At 36.7% G+C, this 17,078-nt stretch overlaps 1 protein-coding gene across 1 annotated transcript; it reads left to right on the top strand.

Annotated features, from left to right (window-relative positions):
* Window positions 1-792: 792 nt before the first annotated feature.
* tmem208 (transmembrane protein 208) lies at window positions 793-6,879 on the top strand. Its single transcript, XM_084745360.1, has 6 exons — window positions 793-993; window positions 2,970-3,065; window positions 4,174-4,233; window positions 4,346-4,482; window positions 5,942-6,026; window positions 6,150-6,879. Exons 1-6 carry the CDS (start codon window positions 988-990, stop codon window positions 6,285-6,287), a joined length of 522 nt encoding a protein of 173 aa, XP_084601486.1. The 5' UTR covers window positions 793-987; the 3' UTR covers window positions 6,288-6,879.
* The last annotated feature ends 10,199 nt before the right edge of the window (window positions 6,880-17,078 follow it).

Genomic DNA, 17,078 nt, shown 5'->3' with positions numbered 1-17,078 from the left:
TTTTTCCCTATTTTTCTGAGAGATTTTTCTTGCTGCTTGAAATCTTAGGTGAGTTAATCAATGCCAAACAGTTTCAAACAGGCATTAGCATTGATTAACAGGCTGTTAGGGATGAAAACAGGCTGTTTGTTATTTGAAGATTTTAAATGAATGTTTTTCAAAGCACCGTGTCGGAACTTTTAAGCTTATCATGTGATTTTATGTTAAATCCAAAAAAATCAGAAAAATAATTACAGCTGTTAAATTTAGTGGCACTGAATAGAAATACTCAAAGAGCCTTGTACTTGTATTGGAGTATAGCTCTTGGGGAAATGAGTGAATACATATCATCTATTGAGTAATTATACTTCTTTTGGTTTCGGTCATTGTTACTTTACTTTTTCTTTCTGTCATTTTTTTTTTTTTTTTTTTTACAAATCTGGCCCTTTTAAAAAAGTAATTGAGTGGGTCACTTTGTTTTGTTTTTAAATGCCCAACAGATGGCACCACGGCACCAAATTTCATGATCTGCTCTAGCCACCACACGAGGATAACGGATGTGTCTAGATGGGAACCCCAGACCCGCAAAAATCTCGCGAGAGTTAATATCTTAGCCCAAACCTTGATCTTTCTCTAGCCCTAACAGGGGTGAGTGTTTTTGTTTCTAAACCTAACCAGATGTTATTCACAGCTTCGTCACAATATAAAACATCATACGTTTGTACAGCGCGCACAATGAAGAAACAACGCGCACAAATCCCGCGAGAGTTTCGTGAATCTAGAGTTCCCATCTAGACACGACCGAGTTGGTGACGACAATTTCATGCGCCGGATATGTTGACCCCCAGAAATCCCAAATGCTGATGTGTTACAAGAAATTACAACGCTGAGAGACTTGTTTACCGTTTCTTTTTTGATGGTGTGTATTTTAGACTGTGTCTGGTCGCAGGTCGATGTCTAAGAAGACGCAGTGGAAGAGATCAACTGCACCGGTTCAGAAGAGAGCTGATGGCGGTGAGAGACTCACACACATGCAGCTGAGACAGCAACAACTGACTCATTCACTTCTACATTCACATCTACATTACATGCATAAATACACAGATCTGATTTCAGTCAGTTTCTCCCCCAAACAGAATATTTCACTAAGCTGAATCCCATTTGAGTGAAAAAGTAATCAAATGGTAATCAAACGCGTGTTCACCTCCAGGGCTTTAGGTGTGAATCTATTCAGATATATGCAGCCTCCCATGTCATCTTACTGACATTTCTATTCATGAGCTGGTTTCATAATAACTTAATTAAATCTTACACAATGTAAGTAAGTAAATACAGCTTTGCAAGGAATGCAAACATGCAGTGTTGAGATACACATAGTCCAATTATTAGTTTAACTACAATCCAAATTATTGTGTGATAAGGGTTTCTTTCAATTAAAACATATGAAAATATACATTCGCATAAATCCACCAAATTACTGGACAAAACAAGTCAACCTATTCTTTTAAGGGAGAAAGCTATAATATATTTACTGTACTAAATCCTAAAATGACTAGTTTATGTCATCAGAGATTAATGAAACATGCTAAATTGAAATACTCTGGCCCATAACGTGTTAATTTTTGCCCGTTTCATGTAAAATAAGTTTAAATTAATGTTGAATGTTTGCTGAATGATTACGTGTCTGTTTATGAGTTGTAAGAAATAATTAATAATCTTGTCAAAGGAGTAGATGTAATGTCTGTAATGATGAAATTGACCAATATGTCAGTGGACTCTGGCAGGCTGTAGGGCAGACAGTCGCTGAAATCAAACTCCACAGTGTGTATTTTCAGAGCAGTGGGGTTTTGTTTTCAGGATAACAGGCTTCGTTTTACATTGACAGACAAGTGACAGTTATAAACAGCTCATCAACTTACAGTGTAGGACTTGTCGTAGCTTGTTATTGTCATATTACAAAGTGGTGCTGGTCTTGACATCTAGGGAGGAGGGGAAACAAACTGCTTCAACCTGAAGTGTATATTAAATAGGATTGCATCCTATTTACTACCTGTGGCTCCAACTCACTATTTGGACTGTTGTATGTATTTTTGGACACACAATTATTACATATTGCTCTGTTAAAAAAACCCCAAACACTTAACTTGTACAACATGAACAAAAGGCTACCCATGAATCCTTGTAATAGTGAATTATTTAGCTGTATTATTATCTCAAGTGTACAGATACTCTTGTGATCTACAATGTGGATTGTTTTGACATCTCATGAGGAAGACACTGAAAAGTGAAAGTGCAGAGGGTGAGGCTAACGCAGCTAACATGAGCCATGAGAGAAGACCTGAAAATATTTAATGTAGTATTCATAGTACTCTCATGACATTTTTGACATAAAACATCGCACAATTCCACAGCACTACACACTACATCTTCGGGCTGCCTGATTTAGGATTAGCCTGCCCTTGTCTCTAAATCAGATACACCTACACTTTACTCAGTGTCATTTCTGTTGTACCTCAGTGTTTTCAGTACCTATGTGTACTCAAATAGTGATAATTTGGTAATGATGTTGAAATAAAGTAATTGAAAGTAGTTTTATTTTTACAGTTATATACCAAAGATATGTTTATATATATCTTTGGTAAACTTCATTGTGCTAAAAATATGTATTCAACTGATTTTTACAGAAGGAGGGTCTACAGTTACAAACACATACTTCATGTACTGTATGCGTAATTTCCCATTTTTAAAATAAGATGACAGAAACATTTGCTTTTATCTCTGTTCTAGTTAAGTCAGATTTTATTTATACAGGCCAAAATCACAAATCGCAGTCCTCAGGGGGCTGTAAAATATGTACAGTGTACATTCTCTGCTAACTCAAGATACCAATGCAAAGCATCTGAAAGAGACAAACAGAAATCATTAGTCATGAACATCACACCGCACATTTCCAGTGTGGAAAGTTAAGCTCTCTTTGTTTTTCCCAACAGCCCAAAGGGAAAGTCGGCACAAAGGGAAAGAAGCAGATCTATGAGGAGAATGAGGCGACTCTGAAGTTCTACACAAGAGTCATCCTAGGAGCGAATGTAAGAACATTTTGTGTTGTTTCAGTCAAAAGAAATAACATCAGTGAGATGGAACAGGTGGTCTGTGCTCATTAAACTTATTCTTGTTACATTCAAGGCTTGTTCATTAATTTTTCTAACCTCAGGCTGATATACTGTAGATAAAATCCTCTTTCATAATATAATTTATTTTCAGTTGTCAGATTTATAAATTTATTTATTAACAACTTAATGATCTGGAAATTCATTTGTGTGTGTCAATTACAGGGAAATATATTCCTGAAAAGTTAAAATACTTCATCACACTAATGCTGAAATCCAAAATATCCATCATGCAATCCTGCTTATTGGTTTGCAGCGATACCTTCAATATGTCTAATATTACCAGAAATATTGATAATCCTTTGTATATTTTCTTAATTAATCATTTTAGTGTTTAGTCAGTGAAATGTTAAAAAACAGTGACAAAATGGCATTTGTAATTTTGCAGAGGCCATGGTGTTTAATTTGCTTGTTTTGTCTGACTTATAGTCTAAAACCTTAATATTTTCTATTTAGGCTGAGTTGCACCAACAAGTATTAATTTTTAAACCTGATTAAATGGTTTACCTTTAAATTATGTTGCACCAAACTTTTAAACTGTCTTATAATCATGTTATACATCTCTTTAAACTTCAGTTTAGTTTTTACTCTAAACTTACTAAATTAGATTTAATTCTGTTGCACCAAAACCAACATCATTTGAATTTATTTCTTATTTTAATTCGGGTAACCAAGCATGTCCAAATTGATTTAATTTCAGTTTAAATCACCAAAACTTGGATCTACTAAACTGAGATTATTTTTTAATTGTGCAACAGAGCTCTGCTTAATTTAAAATCTGGAGTTACAAATTTTAAATTTAGTTTTGCTAAACTCTGATTAGAACTTAGACTCTTAGATTAAATGAATCTTAGTTGGTGCAACACAGTATTATTGTCATATATGACAAAGAATCAGCAAATTGTCACATCTGCGAACCAGACAATGTTAACCTTTTTTTTTTTTTTTTATTGAAAATGACTGAAATGATTGACTATCAAAATAGTCATCAATTTATCGTCTAATCATTACTGTTCTACCTCCGCAGGCCATATATGCTGCTGTAAATCTTATGATTTTCTACAGTTCGTCCACAATTTGGACATGGGTGAGTCTAGTTATTCAAGATTATTTAAAATCCTGATATCCACAAATCTAATGTAATTTCCTGTAACACCGCTGTTCCCTTCCCGGCCCTAAACCTTGTATTCCTCCTGTAGCTGCTGCTGCTGTTTGCACAAGCAGTGTATGTCGGGAGTTACCGCTCCATGTCCGCCATGGCCAAGCCAGTGTTCGCTGAGGATGGAAGCCTCCTGGATGGAGGAATCGATTTAAACATGGAGCAGGGAATGGCAGAGTAAGTAATCCCGAGAATATCAAATAGGATTCACATATACTGGGAAGAGTTTCAAGATTCAGTCATTTATTGCCAAATCAACCACAGCTATTTGGAATTAGTTTTGATGTGTTCTGCAACAACAAACCATATAAATTTGGAAATACATTGTCTTTTATTTAGGGGGTTTAACTAAATAAGTGTGAGGATATTTCTGGATGCTGAACACAAGAAGCAAAAGGTCTGCTGGGAAAGTGGGAAAGAGAAATGCATTTTCATTGTGCATACAGTAGATGTCTTATTATGATCCTCTTCAAGTGTGACTTTGCTCTCCTTGTGAGTGCTGGGAGTGTTTGGTGGACTTTTGTTACTGTGGGTTTCACCTATCAGGCTACATTCTGTCTGTCCTAACCCTCTAATTGATGGAGCATATTGGGAACAGGAAGCTCTGCAGACCAAACTGCTCAGCCTCCTCCACTGAGAAAATAATTTAATAATAATGAATTTATATCTTTGTTTTGAGGTGATGATGACTGACTTCACATTCTAATAAAAACATGCAACTTAAGGGAGAAATATCCACTAGATTTACTGTGCATAAATATACAAAATCATTAAATGACCATGATATCATCAGATAATGAGGAAACATGTTAAATTGAAATACTGGTTCCTCCAACAACAACACTACAGCCTGTATGTTCTCCTTTGAAATTTCCATTCAGGTGGAAACTTGCACGGAGTTAAAATTAATAACAAATTATGTTAAATGTTCACCAAATGAGTAAATGTCTTTTTGTATTATAGACTCATCACGTGGTCTAAGATTGTGAAACAATGGTAGTTGCTCCTGTAGAAGTCACACGTCTGTACGACATCAAACTTGTTTTCAGAAAAACATGTTTTACATGTTTATTTGTTTATTTGTTTATTTTTTATGTGATGTCATGGAGAAGTACTACACTACCCACAATCCTATAGTGTAACAGTCTCTGATTGGTGGAGCTCGCTGTTACCATGGAAGCAATTACTGCACACACAAATGGGTAATTCTGTTAACAGGCTGGCTAGTTTGCTAACCTGAATTGTGCTATTACAATAAAACAGTATAAACACTATAATAATGACAAAAGTTAATTTTAAGAAGAAGCTGTATCATTTGCAATGGTTGATAGGATGAGTAGGTGCCTTTTGTTCCACCATTTTTTTTCTCCTCTGAATTAAAGAATCATCTCTTGGTTGGTTTGGTTCTGGGCTTAAAACTCTGCATATAAAGATTTTCTGAAATGGAAAATCACTTCCGTAATCAGAGCCATTGAAAAAGTGGTCGGTCACTCTTGAGCTCTATTTTTATTTATATAAAAGTATGAAATTAAACCTCTACCCTTACTGAAGAGCACAAAGCTCCTCCTCTGCGTGCACGGAGACACATAATTTGATTTTTCAGTGATAATTTATTCTCCTTGTGTTGTGGTTTTAGGCACCTGAAGGACGTCATCCTGCTCACAGCCATAGTACAAGTTCTCAGCACCATCTCCTCGTACTTCTGGTATCTCTGGTTGCTGGTGAGTCTCCCTGAAAAATCCTCTGAGTTAGCTCTTATTCTTCCACCCGATTCTTTTTCTTTTTAGTTTTCATCTTGTCTCATAATTGGATCTTGTTCCTGTGTCTGTGTCTGTGTGTGTCAGGCCCCGGCCCGCGCCCTCCACCTGCTGTGGGTGAACTTCCTGAGTCCCTGGTTTATGGCGGAGAGCCCGTCGGCACCAGAGGAAGTGAACGAGAAGAAGCAGAGAAGACAAGAGCGCAGACAGATGAAGAGATTCTGATGCTGCAGAGCAGACGGAGCAGTATTTTTATACACAGAATCTAATATACAGATAGCGAGGAACTCATAAGTTATTTAGGGGGAAAATTTTGTTATTAAGTTAAACTCGATCCAAGTCTGATACTGTGGGATCTTGTTTTCCATGTTTGTTTTCTTTCTGCTTTCTCCTGTAATCAGATTTTCTTCCTAAATTATGAAATGAAATCTTCCCTATTTAGATAATGTCACAGTCCAAATTTCATTTGTCGTCATGCAGATTTAAGAGTTTTGCCATTGCACAAACCCATCACACTGCCCCCTGCAGATTTCCATCAAAAATTCCCCAGGGACAAAATGACAGAATGAGTCAAAACCACAGCAGGCTGACTTTATACCGTCATTGCCACTTTTGTCACGGCATGTCTTTTGCTTTTATTTAATTTCTTTTTTGTTTTTTTTTCAGAAATGTAACATATTTTATCGGTGAGCCTTCATTACAGAGCCGAGATATGTTGTTTGTAAGCTATCGAGTCTTATAAAATAAACCGGATATAAATCAAATGTTAACTTTTTTGCAATAAAAATCCTCTTCCAGTTTGTGGAGTTGATCATCACATGTTTCAAGAAGTATTATTTTTAAAAAAGTATGACAGAAAAGTGCCTTTGAGTTATTTTCCATGCCATTGGTGCCCTAATCAAATCAGCTGAGCATAAAAAAGTAATTTCCCAACATACTGTAAGCGGTTATATTGTAATTAGAAGAATGTGGATTTTTTTGCCTCCTCCTTGAGTGTCTGATGATGATGTGCATTAGTATCCTGTTTTTTCTGTTTTTTGTGACCAAATTTTTGTTTTATTTTCCCAGAGGTTTGCAGGCATACATAAACAAATCATCTCAGTCAATAACATAACCTATAGGGGTACCAAGGACTTGATAAAGAGGAAAAATAATAAAATCAATTAAATAAAAACCTTTTTACTCTTCAGTTAATAAATTTAGTCACACTGCAGCCCTGCTATTTTAACAAAAGTGCCATCCACAGCTCATCTATAAAGTTGTGGTCCCAACTTCTCCATCCTTCTCCATTGATTTTGGATTAATTTTAGAATATTTTTATAGTTCTAGTTCACAATGTGGACGGCCTTTTAGACAGTACAGTTACACAAAGCACACCTCTGCACTACTGCAAACCAAAGTATCCTGTTTTTGATTATATTCAAGATGTGGCGTTTACATGGAGCATGAAAAACTTGGTACATGATGGTAACAGTATCCAGGGCTCTGATCGTCTTCCTTCAGGTGTGTCTTGAGTTCAAACCATCTCAGCCGCTATGAGACAGTTCAGACACGAGGTGTTTAAAGGTGTTTACATGCCACAGTACCCTGTTTTTAGCCGAGTCCTGTCCAGGTTTCTCAACACCACGATTCTGAAACTGGAATAAGATGTTTACATACACAAAACATAACGCGGATACTTCAAAAACCCAATCGTAGGCAGGATACTGGTGTGCACGTAGAGGCTCTCAATGAAAAGCAGGAATGTTCAGCCAAAGCTAAGTGTGCTTCAAAAGGCCATGAGGTATCTGGATTTTCCTCTAAAAGCAACTGGAACTGGTTGGAACATTAAGATGATTTCTTGGAAAGACACCCAGTTCTTTTTTTGTTGCTCAGTAAATTAGTCTGAATTATGTTTTTGCTTTCAAAAATTTACCTAACTTTTGTTGTTCTTCCACCTTCAAGTGTAACTAATCATATGAAAAGTTCAGTCGGTCGTCTCTTTGGTTTGGAAATATTACCCGCTTATCAGAATAGAAATGAATATATTTTTCAACAGAGATTTGAGCTGGTTGATGCATTGATTGAAGGGAATTAAAGAACTTCCTGACATCTGTTTTTCCTGTTGTTGCCTTTATTATGAATTTATGAAGAGCAGGCAGGATTAATTGTAATGACAGGTTTGTAAGCTCAGAGCTTTTCATGATGAAACTCGATTCAAAGAGCCACTTAAACTTTGTTCATGTAAGGGTCCTGTTTTCTATCTAACTGATGACACCTGACTATATGGTTTGTTGAATAGATATTTAACATGTATAACAGCAATAATACAGAGCAACTGATAAACTGTACAGTTAACCCAAATAGTGAACGTAAAAACTGCAGGAAGTTTGTGCAAAACGAACGATTTAAATGAATGTTAAGCAGATTATTTCCTGTGAATGTTGCATCAGAGATGAGTTTTCCTAATAGTTCAGTAACTTTTATACATCTCTCTGTCTCTCTGCATTATGTTTTCTGTTTGTTTTTAACAACCATACATGCTCAAAAAGCTTCTTATGTAGATAAATAAAGTGTTTTTTTTTTATCTTGCTGACACCATTGTTCAATTCTCTCTTTGCCTGTTTTAACTGTGCTCTTATCTAACGCATGATGAGAATGTCAGCTGTGCACTTAAACTGTGACTTTTTTGTTTAAGTTTTTATCTAAAATACTGATCTAAACTAAAAATAAATATATAATTTTCCCATTGAAATTAATGAAATGCTGAGATGTAGTTAGGTTTTTTTTTAGTTTGCACAATTAAAAAGTTAAACACAAAAAAGGCAAAAATGACAAATAATATACAAGGCAAGTGATGGCAAACTAATAGCAGCAAAATATTTGATAGCAACAACAATAAACAATAGTAATAAAAAATATCAATTTAAAAGTGATATCTTTAAGGGAATTTGTTTGGATTTCCTGCTCAATATTTAAATTTATTTATTCAAATCTGCCCTGAACGTAAAAGCAGCGCAGCATCCTGAATGATGGCAAATTTATATTTTTCAGGTGTAAATACAGTATGATATGTAGACAAATTAATTAAGTAGGAGGTCACATTTAAGTTGCTGACTGCAGAACTTCAGACATCAACACCTGCCTGCTCCTCAATGGCTCGAACTGCAAACATATTCGAGATTAGATATGTAAGACTAAAGCTGACAAATCAGCGTTTAGATGACAGTTTAATCCCCAAATACTGAAGAAATGTCAACCACAGCTACATTCAACATCTGTGTTTCCATCCGGTGAGTTGAGCCTTGTCCTCAGGGGAGAGAAATGTTGTTTATTATCAAGACTGCTAAGTGACTTTATACTGCTTATCCAGTGCTGACAAAGTGTACTCAGTGATTATGTTCATGCTCAGACTCCAAAGAGAGTGAGTGGGCTGGCTAAGCCCAGATCTGCTCCCAATATAATTACAGATTTCTCATTATTGTTACATCCATGCTTACACAACCCAACAGGCTACAACCTGCAGGCTGCAGGTTTGAAGAGGAATCACTACGATGGTGTGAATCCTGTTAAAAAGAAACAAAACGGCAAACGTTTGCTTTAATCTACTGTGATACATACAGGAATTCAAACAGCTCTCTTTTAACCTAATTTTATACTTTTCCTAAAATGTCAAAATCCCCGCAAGCTCTTTCAAAATGACTGCTTTTACTTTGCCTGTGTCCTGCCCTCCCTCATTCCAGCCCTGTGGTCCTATACTGTCTCTATTATAGGGTTATAAACAAAGTAACCAAAATTAGAGCAGCACGGCATCCAGTTGTCAGGGCCAATCCCAGATGTGGGCTTTGAGAGGGACCATGCTGCAGTGTAATTTAGCACTAGGAACGCTCACTTGCACGTTACCCCACCCCCTCAAAACTCACATGTGTGTTTTCAGAAGAAAAGATGTGCAGAAATGGGGATTTTACGTGTGTTTATCTGAACCAATTGTCTGCTCAGAAAATTCCCAACTTTGACAGGAAAAAGGGACACATGATCGCGTTTGCTCTTTCACAATTCAAACTTTCCCTGTTCCTCACTAACATTAAATTGTCTCTGCTCTCACTTTGCGGTGCAACAGAAAATAGAGAAGTATCTCCTAAAATACCGTGCTGCATGTGAACGTCCCTGTCATGGCTGCTGATTTAAGATGGAGAGAAAAGAAAGGAGTGGGAGAGAGAGAGGTTCTTGTTTACCATGGCAGTAAAAAACGGTTCATCCTGACAAGATGAAATAAGGGGGTTGAGGCTGCATTCCATTTTCCAGGCTTTGTGTGGAGCTTTACATGCTATAACCTTGAAAAAAAAAAACCCTATAAGGCTGTACCAACAAGGGCTCATTTTCAAACTTTAAAATGTTGCATCAAACTTTAAAACTAGCTTAAAACTAAGACAGATTCAATTTAACCTCTCTTTAGACCTCAGTTTGGGTCCAAAACTTTAAACTCTGACAGACTCAACTCAATTGAGTTTTATGGTGCATCTCTTCTTTCTTTCACTCCAAACCATCATGAGTAGGCTAATGAGGCTAACTAACTTTTTTGCTAACAAGCAAATAATGTAACTTTTTAATTTTTTTTTAGCTAGGTAGCAAACATGTCATCTTGTTAACTTTTCTGCTAACTAACAAATAATACAACATTTAGTTAACATTTTAGCTAGCTAGCAAATGAACGAACTTATTTTTTAAAGCTAGCTAACACACAATGCAACCTTTTGTTAACCTTTTAGCCACGTAGCAAACAATATAACTATTTTATTTTTAATTTTCAGCAGGTTTGCAAACAATTTAGGTCAAACATTAAAAAAAAAAAACTTTTTAGCTAGCAGCAAACAATGTAACCCTTTGTTAACTCTATGCTAGCTAGTAAATATATAACATTTAGTTAAACTTACAGCTAGCTAGCAAACAAATTAACTTTTTTTTTTAACCAGCTAGCAAATAATGCAACCTTTTGTTGACTTTTTAGCCAAGTAGCAAATAATATAATTTTCTCCTTTTATGTTTTAGCTGGTTTGCAAGCAATATAGGAGTAACAACTTCTTTTTTTTAAACTACAATGCTGGTTTTATTTGCTAGCTAGCAAACAATGCAAATGATTTGTTAAGACATATGGGGAAAGTTTTCTTTTATACTTCTCCATTTTGATTAAACTCCATTTAATTTTGGTTTATATCAATAAACTTGGATTTACTAAACTGAGATTAATTTTAAATGATTAATTTACTCATTTTGAACCTATTTTTGCCTAACTCTGAATTGAACTTATATTAAGTGAAACTTTGTTGGTGCAACCCAGTTTAACTATGTAAGAGTAAAAATAAAAGCTTATAAGCACAGAAAAGATTCACAGTGAGATCGAAAGTGTGGAAGGAATCAGTTGGAGTGAAGCCTTTTGTCTCATTGGCTCCAGCAGAACATGGCCTTCACATTTTAGATCCCTTTACACTCCTAGAGCCAGACAAAACAGGAAATTGCTGGGCATTTTGGCAACAGGCGAGCCTTTGACCCTTGAACTACATCCCTCCCCGTCTTTGAAGTCAGGAGAGAGAATCACAAGCAATTATATACGATGCCGAGTGTGTCCCCTTGAACATTAAGCCTCCACTGTGTAAACAGAATCAGAGCTCTCTGAGAGTGTTTGGTGGAGCTGTGGGTGTAGTCTGCTTCAAGTTTATAATCTCTGCTCTGTTTCCACCTTGTTTTGACTCAAACTCAACTGACCCAAACACTTCTCACAGTTTGGGTTGTAGTGAAGGAGTGGTGAGTACAAGACATTTGGGCAATTATTTCAAATTTTCATTTATCATCTATAATCTTTCTCCCGCTAATAGTTAATAAGCATCACTATTTGCAGCATCATCCTTTAGTTTAAAGACGACACCGGCCAGGCAGCGTTCACAGCTCCCACCATCACCTTAAAAGGAAGCTGTCAAGAATTCCTGCTGCATTTGACTCGTGTGTGTGTGTGTGTGTGTGTGTGTGTGTGTGTGTGTGTGTGTGTGTGTTAAAGCATCTTAAGCATCAGACGTTGTGATAAACGCTCCACCCTCCTCAGAGATTGTCACCTCTGCTGAACGTCTCACTCCCTTCCAGCCTGTCATCTGCTCCTGTTTGTCACCGGCTGAAGACGGATCTATGATACCGCTGACGTTTTAGAAAACCTCCCAAAAAATTAATTTAAAAAATTCTTTAGTAAAGTCATTGAAGTAAAAGTGAATAATGGCTAATAATTTGATATTTTCAATTGCAATCATTTAATTTGTCGAGCACTCAGATAATGATAAATCAGGTTTACAGCTTAGTGTGAACAGTTTTTAAATTTCAAATTTTCTTGGGTTTCTAAAAGTCAGAGATTCAAGTTTATCTAAAAAGGTAAAATGATCTTAATATGATGTTACAGGTTAGCAAAACTTTAGTTTATTTTAAAACTTAATAATCTGAGCTGATTCAAAAATGTAGTGAATGCAGTTCCCTCGAAATTATGAGTTTTCTCAACCTTTTTTTTTTTTGGCATTGCTAAATATCAGTTACCTTTGTTGCATGTCATACCTTGTTTGCATGTCTCCTGTCTACAGTGTGGCAGTTATCTAAAAAAAAAAAAAAGAATGATGCAGACCTTTAAGGGATAGTTCATCCAAAAATGAACATTCAGTCATTATCTACTCACCGTCATGCCGACTGAAAGTCGGGTTTAGTCTTTTTAGTTCACAAAACACTGCTGGAGTTTCACAGGAAAACAGTATTGCAGAATCTCCCAAACAGTTAAAGTGAATGGTGACCAGTTTTTGAACGTCAAAAAACAACAAAATAAATGAATAAAAACATTAAATGCCTCCATATCGCTTGTCTGGTGTAATCCAAGTCTCCCAAAGCCCCAACATGCCAAGCTGACAAAAAAAAAAGTTATTTATACCATGTTTTTAGTCTGATTCTTCACTGTGGATCCTTAGCTTGGAGTCACATTCACATTCACATGCACACTGTCTGAACTGGGTGTGTGTGTTGTAACGATATGCAAAAGCATGTTGGCACTTCAGGAGACTCGGATTGTGTCAGACAAGCAGTATGGAGGCATTTTATGATTATTTTTTTCTTTGCATTTCTTTTCTAAAGTTATGCTTTTACATTTGAAAACTGGTCACCCTTCACTTACTTTGTTTGGTAGATTCTGCAGCTCTGTTTTCCCATAAAACTCCAGCAGTGGCCTGAGGGTGAGTAGATATACTGAATTTTCATTTTTGGCTGAACTGTCCCTTTAAAACAAAAGCAGTGCCAGCTGACCTGATATTAAATGGACATTTCTCCAGGCATCAGTGCAGCAAAGATAACCTCTTGATTTGACTCATGAACATCACGACCGAAACATCCTGAGGATCTCAAGGTTTGTTTAAGTCATCAATCTTGGTTCAGCCTTGTTAGCTCGTCTATATTGAGTTACTCACTGTTGTCTGCCAAATCCTCACTGGGAAGGTCATGAACTCGAAGGCATAAGAGTTGCGTTGTGCACATTTAAATCTGCTGGCTGAAGCAACCCCAGGCAGCTGCCATCTCATGATGAAACACTCCACTGTCAGAGACGGTGAAAATTAGCTGCACGTTATTCTTGATTTGGAGAAACATCATCGTGAAGAGCCTCGTTTGTGGATACATGTTTCTGAGGTGATTCGAGGACAAACTAACAAATCAGAAGACAGGCGTAAATGTCAACTTCATGATGAATGTTCTGCTCTGGAGCTAAATTGATCATAAATAATTCACGGTACACGTAGGAATGTGTTACATTCTTACACCCTCGGAGTTTGTAATAACTTGCGCACACTGTGTCCAGCATTAAGTCTGTGGTCTTGTGACACTACAGAACCTCAAATGTCTTCAATGAACCGTACACTCATGTTCTAACTGTATGTCTCACCTTCAGTCCTGCTTTTAGCTGCGCTCTTACAAATAAAGGTTCTAACTAGAACCATAAAGGGTTCTTAAGTTTGTCCCCATTGAATACATTTTTATAAAGGTTTCACCTGGAACCCGCTCAGAGTTCAGCTGGAACCCAACATAAGTGGTATTAGCTAGAGCCATCTGCAAAAGGTTCCACCCAAAACCAACAATGAGAGGATCTGCAGAGAACCCTTCTATCCTTCTATTCATTTTATAAAGGTTCCACTTAGGACCGTTTCAGAGAGTGATACCTGGAACACAACATTAAAGGTTATACCTAGAACCATTGTAAATTTAAAATCCAATAGTTTTATCTAGAACGCAGCTAGAGGAGTCTACTGAGAACCCTGTTATATTCCAAGGGTTTTATCTAGAACCCATCCCTGAGGTTCTACCAAGAACCTTTTTATACTCACTGTGTTTTATCTAGAATCCACCCAGAGGGCTCTACACGAACCCCTTTATATTCTAAAGATTTTATCTAGAATCCATCCCCGAGGTTTTAACAACAATCTTTTCCCACCCAGTGGGTTCTGCTAAGAACCCTTTTATATTCCAGGGGTTTTATCTAGATATAGGTTTTATCTATATTCCATTCCTGGGGTGCTAACAAGAACCCTTTTGTTTTCCATGGGTTTTATCTAGAACCCACCTAGGGGGTTTACTGAGAACCATTTGATATTATAAGGGTTATTTTCTAGAACCCATCCCTGAGGTCCTACCAAGAACCTGTTTATATTCCAATGGTTTTATCTAGAACAACAATCCTTGAAGAATTCTTTCTTCCAAAAAGAGTTCTTTGGATGAAAAGGGTTCTAAGTAGAACCTCAGCCCTTCAGGAGTAACCCTTTTTGGAACCCCCATTTCTAAGAGTGTATTTACTTTTCACTTATTTCTTAGAACAACATTTTATTTTTAATCATCTCCTCTCTCAGTCAGAAGTGGTACATTAAACTGAAGCACATTTAATCTGAGCCGTCGCTCTTCGAGGAGACAGAGTTCAGACCTTCAAGGCTCTGAGTGTCCACTGGGGAAGCGGTTCTTCAGGGCCTGGAGAACACTGTGTGTAAACAAGGTGACTGATACTTTGCAGCATGGTAATCAGCAAAAGTTTGGTGTTTTAGAGTTTGTTTTCTATGGAGACCCAAAGTGTTCGATATTAAATAATAAAGACATTGTGAAATAAATAATAACGTGACTAAATACAGACAAAATATGTATAATTTAACTAAGACATTGTTGTATAATCAAATCAAATCTTAAAACAAACAGGACAGAGCCGACCACATAACTGGCTCCGTTTGTTTTGTTTGACAGACCAAGACTCTGTGGGCTGCATTATGAAATAAGACGCCAATTAGTGAAAAATGTTTTTGTGAAATATAAGCAAAATTTGTAAACATTTCAAAACAAAAAAAATGCTGTGTTGAAAGAAAAGTGACATTCCAGAAACTCTGCCTTACTGTGAAAAGAAGCTGGATGAAGAAACATTTCATATTTTTAAGCTAAGACAAATTCTGTCTGCATTTATTAATATGACTAGTTCTTTCATAGTGTCTTGTTTATTTCATTCTATTTTGAACATGTTGTTTCTCTATATTTAAAACAAAGCCTAATTTTAGCTCATTTTTGATATATTTAAGGATTATTTCAAGTGTGGTTGTATGAGATACTTATTGATAGGTAGAAGCAAAGCAGAGTACCAGCATGGAAGTTAAGGAATGTCCTGCTGTGGACAGGGTCAGCAACAAATCACCCCTAAAAAAAAACTGTATCAGTTTAAGTGTATATTCCAAATATTTTCACCGCTTTGCCTTTCTGCCAGGAAGCCTTTTCCAACGGTACACTGCTGTTATGATATATATGTATATATATATATGTATATATTAACATTCTCTCGCTTGACCAGACTCTTTTTGAAAAAAAATGCATTTTTACTCTGCAGAATTTGCTGGTCTAGCACTGCATCTGTTAGTTTGTTTGTGTTATTGTGTGACTTCAGTAAATCCAAACTCCACTTTTAAGACACAGAAGTCACACAATAGCATTAACAAACTAACAGATCGAGGCGGCGGTAGACCAGCAACTCCCATGTTCTGCAAAGTAAAATTACTGATTTTTTCTATGGAGTTTGGTTGTTTTGGAGAGAGTGATATTTGGCTTATCTAACAGCGTTCTCCCACCAGAAAAGGCTGTCTGACAGTAAAGTAAAGCAGTGAAAATATCCTAAATATCAAGTTGTTTTTTTATTTTTTTTTCTTAGGCAGACTTTTTTTTAAGTGGCTAAATTAAGTTTTACTGCTGAACCTGCCCACAGCAGTAAAATTGGGGATGTGCTGCCTGCCATTTACCATAGGTAAGACACTAACTATCAATAAGTACGTCATACAACCCCACTTTAAAAAGTCTGAACTCTCCCTTTAACATATAACACATTCCTCAGTGAGAGCTGCAACTTTGTGTCAGAACCTCCTCATTTTTAATTCCCCCACAAACACAGTATTTTGGTCAGTAACAACCATGATTTCTGGCTGCAGTGCCTACAAATGTATTTCAGAGTATTTGTTTACTTTAAAAGAAGTAAACAACAGTGGCACCCTGGTGGCCTTGAGTTAAGGCGCCGACCATGAACCACAACATCCCTGTTTGAATCTGGCTGTGGATTTCCTGCCCTCTCTCTACTGTAATCTCGCTAATATACACTCTCTCCCTCTGAGATACTTTAAAAAGAAGCACACAACAATTCATCACAACCAGATTATAATAATCGTAGGATGCAGTGATGTAATGTACCCACTAAGCTTTGAAGCACATCTTCTTCCGAGACACTTGACCTCACTCAGTATCAGTGACTGATTCTCAGTTGTGATAACAGCTAAAACAAGCAACGTCAACTCTCCCCCACCATTCATTATTTTGTTTGGTTGTTTGTGCTTTCATTTAAAAAAAATAAATAAATAAAAGGTCCTCCATGAATGACCACAGCCATTAGTCGCAGCGGTGGCGCCACTGTCCGCATGACTCCGGCTGAACCAGGATCAGTGAGGGACAGGCTCCATC

The sequence above is a fragment of the Lutjanus erythropterus genome, chromosome 1 (assembly GCF_056507025.1).
Source record: "Lutjanus erythropterus isolate fLutEry1 chromosome 1, fLutEry1.hap2, whole genome shotgun sequence".
Taxonomy (NCBI): Eukaryota; Metazoa; Chordata; class Actinopteri; order Lutjaniformes; family Lutjanidae; genus Lutjanus; species Lutjanus erythropterus.
This window is presented reverse-complemented; position numbering and strand designations above follow the sequence as displayed.